The sequence below is a fragment of the Bemisia tabaci genome, chromosome 2 (assembly GCF_918797505.1).
Source record: "Bemisia tabaci chromosome 2, PGI_BMITA_v3".
Classification (NCBI taxonomy): domain Eukaryota; kingdom Metazoa; phylum Arthropoda; class Insecta; order Hemiptera; family Aleyrodidae; genus Bemisia; species Bemisia tabaci.
This window is the reverse complement of record NC_092794.1, coordinates 59,620,566-59,629,688: the sequence shown is the minus strand read 5'-3', so window position 1 is coordinate 59,629,688 and position 9,123 is coordinate 59,620,566. Positions and strand designations below refer to the sequence as shown.

Sequence of the window (9,123 nt, the reverse complement as noted above, 5' to 3'; positions counted from 1 at the left end):
GCAACCGTTTTCACTTTCATGCAAGCTAGTTTCTCTTTGATGAGTTAATTAGACCCCTTCGGAAAATAATTCCAAATCATGCCTATTCCAAATTCATCTTAGGAAGGGAAAGCTGGAATATTAGTGGGCGTCCCATGAGGTCTCAAAAGTCCTTTTTTTCAGTAACTATCCAACGATATGAACAAGGTAGGGCTCTGTTTGGTAGTGTCCCTAGTTTTTCTGTGGAAGAAAACCCTAAGAGTGGATAAGGGGGGGGGGGGGTTGTTAAGTCCGCGACTTTAGAGCAGTTTGCCAGATTGTGCAATCAAATGTAGAAATCATAGGGGAAAGTGCTGAATTTTTAGGACTATTGGGCAACTAGGCGCCAGCGTTTGTTTGTTTTCGTTGCCTCTTGGTGTCATAACCTACAAAATGCGTTAATGTGGACAAATCAAGAAAAGAATCCAGATAAATGTGTAAAAAAAAGTTTCCGCCTTCGTTTTTTCCCCGTTTTTTTTCAGTGATTTAACTTGTGCACTCTTTTTGATTTAAATTTACTCAATACTCCATAGAATACTGTGAATACCCTAATGCAAACGGTGATGGAAAACGTCATGGTAATCGTCTGATTTTCATCTCTTATTAAGACTCAAGTCAAGATTCACTGAAGGCTATCATGATATCCGTTGTCAGTAAGCAGACTGATACTTCTAATGTAAAGTGGTCTGCAGTTCAGATAGCAAGGTTCCTAAGACTTCTCAAAAAGTATCAAATCTTGTGGAGGCTCACCGACAAAGATAGGAAAAGCAAACGCAACCGAGATGCTGCATTCCACTCCCTCATTGTAGAAGCACGCCAACATGTCGGTCCAAAAGATTTAGACATGCTCACAATGAAGAGCAAAATGAAAAACCTCAAAACTGTTTATACCAGGTAAGAATACTTATCTCCTGATTTATTTTGTGCGATCGAAGAATTAATCACTTAACAGGTTACTTCATGCAATCAGATAGAACTATTGATGAATGTTGTAACATTACTATGTCAACATGCAATGAGCAAGCTCAAATCAACCAACAATGCTCTGAAGAAGCCAGTCATGACATTGGTGTTCTACACCTTTGTCTAAGCCCGACGCTGCTTCAGGATTTTTGCCTTGTCAGCTGTTGGCTGATTGCTGTGGAAGGGAGACTTACTGGTTGTTTGCTGTCGTACCATTAGATACTGGGCTGATCCATAGCTTTCCTCAGCTCCGGTGATGTAAGACTGGACTGATGCGCCAACCATCTCACAGACACAACTAAGGCATCGTCTTGAGAAATTACCCTCTCCCTTCCCTTCTCTTTCCTTCTTTTTTCCTTCTCCTCTTGATTGCTGTAAGAATGTCAATAAGGGACTGACTGGGCCTGCAAACCCCTTGTGGCTGAGAGACTCAGAATGGGACAAGCCTAAACCTAGACAGATGCTAGTAGGATCTATTCTACCCGGTCAGATTGTTCCAAACTGCTGGCTCAGGTACTCGGAGGTTGCCAGCGAAAGAGGGCTTTCTGTGCAACAAAAAGTGTTGCCCCTGTGGCTACTTTTATCACCACTTTTGTTTCAAATTTAACTTCAAGGATGCCTTTGACTCCATAATTGAATTTTTTCGAATAGAGATTTATGGATTATTTTGTTTTGTTTTTACAGGGAACGAGGGAAAGTCCTGAGCGCTGAAGCAGTAGGTGAAAAATATGTGCCTGGTTTGAGATGGTATTCAGTAGCTGATTCGTTTCTCAGATACTGCAACAAAGATGGAGACGTAAAATTAGAATCTGTTGTAAGTATCTTTTTACTGATTTTCCCTCTTTCTCATATTCAAATCTTAATCCTCCATTGAATTATTATTTGTCATTTTCTCCATGGATCCGAAAATGACTGAATTCTGATCACCAGTATAAACTTTCTATCAACAAAATGATCCATCTATTCAATGAAGAATAATTTGGTGGACTCGTATCATAATATCATCTCTAATTGGTGCTTTGATAATTTTTAAGGAACTGAATGGTTGCACATGAAATGGTAATTTTCCAATATTGAGCTTGCATTTCTATATTGTTGGTTTATTTGCAGTTTTTTTAGTTAGGTAGTCATTTGATCAGTAAAACAGTCTAAGTAAGTGAGGGCCGAGCTGACCGCGCGGTGAAGCGACCTGTAGGGGCCAAAGCACATGGCATCTGCACCCTAATATTAGTCGGAATTCCTAAATAAAATGTGATGACACTAATCACATTTTCTAGCGGAAATCTGATAAGCTAATGTTAGGTTGTATCAACGACTGTGGCTGACTCCCAGACTGTAGACTTCCAGAGTGCAGCCATGCTTCCATGGAGTTGGACGAAGTTGTCTCAACCTCTCACTGATAGGTAAAGCTGGCAGTCCAGCATACAATGAGTGATAAACAAATTTTTTACAACCCAGTGGAACAGTGCAGACTGATTACTTACTGGGTGACTGTGTCCCCCTTCCTCCCACACTCTTTTACCTCAAATAGCAGTTAGGCTTATGGAGTGACATAGTCATCCACAGTCATGATGACTGATATTTAAGTTTCCTTAAATACCAGTCACCTCCGAGGATGAACCCAGGATCTCATAGTGCTGCAGCAAACTGCTTTAACCACTACACTACTGAAGCTGAGGTAAATAAAACTTGAATCATGTACCATTTGATATTGAAACTCTGGGAAATTAAATATCATGCGCAGTAGCATCCAACATGGTTGTTACATCACATAATTGGTTTGTCAGATGACGACTGACCTTCGCAGGACTTAGAATATTCTTACGCCTGTGTTAGCCCCAAGTCAAATTACCTATCCTAGAGGAGAGGCCCTTACCCTGTAGTGGTATAGTTGAGCTTTGGCTTTAACCATCAGGACTGCAACCGTATTTATATTTCAGATAACCTGAACAGGTTTTTTTCTTGTGAGTCAGCGTAGTGTGGAGCAGGATGTTAAAATTGACTCGAAAGTACAATCCTCACATGACATCAAGCCTTTTTCTGTTTGCTAGTTACACTTCTTTTTCAAAGCTCTGCAGGAGTCTGTCTACTATGCTGTATAAAATTTTGAGAATAATTTTTTTCATCTGTTTTAGAATCTGCTAGAAATCATAGAAGATGAACCTCACATCGGCTCTACGTCTGACACTGAAAGTGACTGTGAAGTTGCAGCTTCAAATGACAGGCAACCCTTGTTAGACGAGAAATCTACTTCCTTAAGTTTTGACATTGACCAAAGTGGTAATGTAAATGTATCATCAGAAAAGCACAATGCAGTCCGTAAAGCTATATTGTCTTTTAATCATGACTGTCCCTCTTCGGAGGATCCTCCAAATCCAAAATCTGTCAAAAGAAAACATGATTCCAGTGCCTCAGAAGATTTCAGAACCCTAAGGAATAATTATAATTCTGAAGACAAATATTATGCATTTGGAATGTATGTTGCGGCTGAGTTGCGACAGCTCAATGATGATGCGCAGTTGAAGCTTGCAAAGCATTACATCAACTCAATTTTATTTGATGCTTCCATGTCAGCTCTTATACCTCCTTGATCAAATGAGACTTCTTGTCTGTGAAAACAATGTTTGTTTTAAACTAGTTAGGGCATCTGTAAGAGCCAATGTTCTTTGAGGGTACATGTCTTAACAAACAAGCTGTATCAATTTTGGCATAAAGCTCCAAATGAAAGCCAATTTCCGCTAAACCGATGTAAAATGGAAGAAATGCACTTTGGCAGGTTTAATATGAACCGAACTTAATGAATGTAGGTAACTATCGAATATAAGTCAATTGAAACTTGCTTATTTCTTCCTGTTTCTTGTTTAGCAGCTGCTTTTTCATGCACTGTAAGAATCATTACTAAAGGACATTTAATTTTTTTTTAAATGGAATGTCAATGACTCTAAACAAACCCCTGTGCCACGTGCAATGAAAACCTTATCAAGCTACAGCCTGAGGTATGTTAGTTAAGGGGGCGCTTTTTTATTTTGCTTAAAATTCTTAACTGAAAAAATCCAATTACTCTGTTTAACTCAAAATTTTCTCAGCCTCCCAATTTTATTGGATTTTGAATAACTAAGATAACTAGATTAAGAATAGCTTATAAAGAAAAATTTATAGGAATTGGTCTGTTCACCCAAACAACTCTTACATGATCTGAGTTCAGACCGGCGTGAGCCAGGTCAGTTTATATCTTTGATTATATAGTTCTGCACTACAGTACGAAAGGATTTAGAGGAGTAACCAATCATCAACTCAAATAAAACATTTTTTTTGTGTCCTATTTCCTATTTGAGAAAAATGTCTGCTATTTTCTCAATTTCTATTGAAGTGAGAAAAATTCTAATTACATTAATAGAAAGCTTAAATGTTCTCAGCTTTTAAGTGGTTTTTTGTTTTGTGTTGTTCTCATAAACCATTTGCACAGGGATTGGATTTTATCTGGATGAGGTCATTATAAGTTCTAGATAATGTTGGGTATGTTTTTGTAAGATAGTGAACTTCATTTCTCTCGATAACTGTCTCAATGAGCAAAATAGCAACTAAAATGGCATAAAGATAATGTTTTTAAATTTTATAATAGCTATGTACCATTTTAACAACGCTTAAGGAAAAATGCCCTCTCTAAGTTGCCTGTCAGTTAAACAAAAACCTAGGGAACCATTTAAAAGCTACTTAACTTTCAGAAACAGAATGTGTAATTGGATTTCCTTTTCACTTTCACAGGTTGCTTAAAAAAAATCCTTTTGTTTTGACAATGTCCTTGCACGTAAAGACTCAGATGAGAGGGCAAACAAAGTAAGTAAAACTTTTGATCTCTTCAATCTCCTGTTATATCTGCCTTTTTAAGGTCAAAGTTTAATTACCCTACAGGAGAAAGCCCCTGAAACTCCTAACTTAGTCTGGAGTGTGTTTCATTTGACTTTATAGATGTTGCAGCCCCTGAAACAAAAATCCAGCCATAATCTGAAGGACTTAGAGTCCAGCCCCGTGTTAATTGATTTCATTCTTGGTACATTAAAGTACCTCTGGACTGGTGGCATCTGAAGTATAGGTAAGAGAGAAGATGAACATTAAATTATTAGTTTGGAGTACCAGGTACAATCAATCGAACCTTGTTTTCAATTAATTATTTTTTACTTTCAGGATTTTAAGTATAACAGTAAGCAAGAAATGTTTCCCGAGTGTGACAAAATATTAAATTTTAGATGCTGAATTCGTTTCAAACTAAGGCAGATTCGAACTCTAAAATTTCATTATAGCTTCTTGTTTATTCCATTGTGGCACTTTTAAGATTTCTCTCCAGGAATAGGGTTGAAGAAGTTAATCATGAATTGTTTTTCCACTTCTGAAACGACTTTGAAATGCCAAAGTGAAAAACATTCATCGAATGCCAAGATCAAAACAAGACTAGTTTCATAGTTTTTCAGCTCTCGATAAATTAATTAAGTGTTCAATGTGTCCTTTAAAATTATATAGTTAAAATATAAGCCCAACCATTAAATTAATATTCATCCTGATAAAAATGTAATTCAATCTTTAATCATCAATTTCTCTCTTCAAGGACTAATTGCTGATTATGTCTCCATGTTCATATTGTAAAGGTGAAAAAGATTGTCTAACTTTTCAGCCAAGAATGTCGAATCATTTAGCATTTTTGCTGTGTAGTCAGTAGCGGTGATATCTAATCCCTCAGTGCAAAAGTTTGTTTGTGCAGTAGGTAACAAATTTTAAATTTATCTAAATTATTCTCCTGTATATAATCTTTATTTGTTTTCCTATTTGTTTTTGTCATTATATTTTTAGTCTCTATTGTTGAAAATTGGGTACCAACTGAAAATTTCTTGGGTTATTATTAAAGACTTGTTTTGATATACTCATTTTTCCTTAATGCTGATAATTTCGTCTTTCTTAGAGCCTTTTGAACTTGCTGTTTTTCCTCACCGGTTAATACTGTTGGAGTAATCGAAAAGTATCATCCCCCTCTCCCCTCAAGCAACATGATTTGCAATCCTCTGTCTTCTCGCAACCAATCATACACTTAATTCCTGTAAGTACCTACACTTAAACAGCATTTTGAACTTCAGTGGAGCTAGACCTCAGAATCTAATTTGATTAACATCGTCAAAGAAAATCTCATTAACCTCATTAATTGAAAAAAAGAAAAAAAAATGGTCTGAGGGGAAATGTATGCTCCTGCACCCAATCAACAACTACGTTTTTTTCCCTTTTCATGAGCCTGGTCATAGGTGGGTCAGGAGGCCTCGAAATATTCAACTGTAATTAACTGTTAAGGTATTTGACTGTATATATAGAGCTGCTTTAAATCATTAGAGCTCCAAATTCAACTTTCTCAGTTCAGGGAAGGAACGGATTTGGTGTCATAGGTACCTATAGTATCCATCTTAGTCCCCCCCCCCCTTCCATCATAATTCAATGTTGCTAAATTGACGTAGAGGCCTAGGAAAAAAATGTATTCTTGGGTAATAACTGACCCTCAGGAATCTGAATTTGACAGCCAGAGGCGTACCTACGTAGGTCATTTTGCTAGGGGCGGCCTCCCTCGAGAAATTTTTAAAATTTTAATTGTATTTGGACGCATTTTGCGGCTACCGTAATGGAGATTTTCCATCACTCATTTTCTGTTTAAATTAAACTTTTTCGAAAACCGATTATATAGTAAGATGACTTACTTTCCTAATTTTTGCATAAAAATTACGCTTTTTTACTTTTAGCAAAGAATACTTTTGAATTGAAATTTTGAAGTTTTGACTCCGTTTGGACTTACTATGAGGCTTCCATGATGAAAATTTTAGAAAAAAAATACTATTTTCAATTCTTTGTACGCCCATGTTGACGACCCCCAAACATTTGCTGATGTGACCCGGGGGAGGGGGGGGGGGGGGTGTACCTACCCAATTTAATTGCCGCACGTAATATAGGTACCCATTTTCGCGTTAATTTCAGAGACAAGTTAATTTTTCAAATATAGAACCCCCTGTATAACATCAGCAAATGTTTGGAAGGCTTTGGGACTGTTCGAATGCCTAATGATTGATCACTCTAGGAAACATTTTTCCGGATCCTTTATTTATGTATATCGACTCAGCGGCATCGAATTTTGGGGAGGGGGCTCTGTCTCCTACCTGCAGGAGTCAATATTTCGAACTAGAATGGGCCAAGCTCGGATTTCTCAATAGGTAAAGAGTCGGGGCAAAATTTTCCGTACGTAGTTTCTGAATTTGATTGAATAATTTCTAAGTTTTGGCGGACACCCCCCCCCCCCCCAATTTAAAGTTACGACCCCTTTATCAGCTCAGAGGATCGTAACTGACAAGTCGACTTCGTAATGACAAGTTTCAGATACTTTTAAACCAACAGAAATAGACGGCGAAAAATCGAAATTCCGAATGTGCGATAATTTCATGCCCACCGTGCGGCGGGTAGCTGGCTGTAATCGTGGTCCGATCTGCAAGTGCGAACAGCTAGCTGACTTCGTAGAATCCCACCCGTAAGTTCCGACTTGAATCTGCGTCCAAGGTAGATTAAATCTGCGTCTAGCCACTTGCTTTGTCCTCTCTTTCATTCGCGCGCCGCAGACTTGAGAGGACAGACGCTTAGACACCAACAGGTCCAAACCTGTCACGCGTCAATCAGCCAATGAGAGCAGAGAGACGCCACTGATGGGTCACGCGACTTGCACGCTGCGGAACGATTTTGCATTTATTCTCGTCGAGCCGGCCGTCCTCACGTAATGTTCGTAATGTCACTCACTACTCCCGCGTGAAATCGGACCTGATCATTCATCCTAAGTAATTATTCTTTTCGATGAATCTGTGCTCATTATCGTGTCTCGCCAAAACGTCTCGGTGTAATTGAGAACAGCCGTGTGTAGTGCGTAAGTGCGTTACCTTGAATTTCGCCCGCAGCAAGTGCAAGAGTCCGAAACGTTTCCGGCACCTGTTGCTTGAGGGCCATTGAGGGGTTGACTTTACTTGCCCTGCTTTTGCTGAACGTACTTGATACTTTGAGATTTTCGTCGTTTCATTTGAAGTGTGAATCATCGGTTATCGGCTAATTATCGTGTCTCGTGCAAATTCCTCGGTGCATTCGAGAACAGTCAGAATTTCGCCAGCGGCATACGCAAGGGTCGGCCATCTTTGTGAACTTGCTGCCTCGTGCCTCGTGGGTCCTGAAGCCTGAAGCCTGAAGCCTTTCGTGGATCTGCGGCTTGATTGAATCGTTCGAGTGTTCTCATCGCTGCTGAGAGGATATCCGATGTCTGGTTGGAACTTCTCCTTATTGCTGCTGTATTTATTGGTCCTGGATTGAGGTTTGAATCAACCCTTATTTCTTAAGATTTTGCCCAGATAAGGTGTCATTCATTGCGAAATTGAAACTCAAATGTACCAATTGAGACTTTCATGGTTTGAAATTGAGGTCCTAAATGACTTGCTGATTCTCTGTAGATGTCAATCTTCTGACAATTCGAGTTAATGCAGGATATAATGTTTTGTCTATTTCCAAGAACTCCGCAGACCTTTCTCCTAATCTGAAATTAGCACACAGTTTATTGTTTGGCACTGTTTTCAGTTCGAAGAATCAAACTCCACCATTAAGTTTGATAGGTTTGCAGGCCTCTGAAAACTATCTGAGTCGGAGTCTGGCAAGACTCAAGTTATATAGATTGAATTTTTCAGGTTTTCTACACTTGATCATCTGATTCTAAATTCCACTCGAATGATCATTGCCTCAGACTCGAGGATTAGGTAACCGTCATGCATTACTTATTTTATGATTATCATGATCCATGCGTGTTTTAATCAGTTTTTCAATGCCCATTTATGATTTGTAAGTGTGTAATACTTGTGATGATTCAATATCTGTCCCTCTCCACCAACGTTCTGTGGTCCCCATTTTCATCTTGCCGAGCCTCACAGCCTCGGAAGAAATATTTCTTGAACCTTCTTTCCTCACTCACTAGAATAGGCGTAAGCATTAAAGACTAGAGAGATATTGTGTACTACCTCAATAGCAAGTAAAGAAATCAAAAACTGTTATTCTGCAACCATCTTGTCTTGAAAGTTTATGATGGGAAATATT

The 9,123-nt window shown here is 38.6% G+C and overlaps 1 protein-coding gene across 2 annotated transcripts; it reads left to right on the top strand.

The window, feature by feature from the left end:
• The first annotated feature begins 369 nt into the window (after positions 1–369).
• LOC109030174 (uncharacterized) lies at positions 370–5,900 on the top strand. 2 transcript variants are annotated; one of them, XM_072295970.1, is made up of 4 exons: positions 370–912; positions 1,666–1,795; positions 3,117–3,261; positions 3,850–5,900. In XM_072295970.1, the coding sequence occupies exons 1-4, from the start codon at positions 656–658 to the stop codon at positions 3,903–3,905; spliced, it is 588 nt and encodes a 195-aa protein (XP_072152071.1). In that variant the 5' UTR covers positions 370–655; the 3' UTR covers positions 3,906–5,900. The 2 variants fall into 2 exon arrangements, with proteins under 2 accessions (XP_072152071.1, XP_018896548.2); XM_019041003.2 differs by having other exon boundaries at positions 3,117–5,900.
• Positions 5,901–9,123: the final 3,223 nt, after the last annotated feature.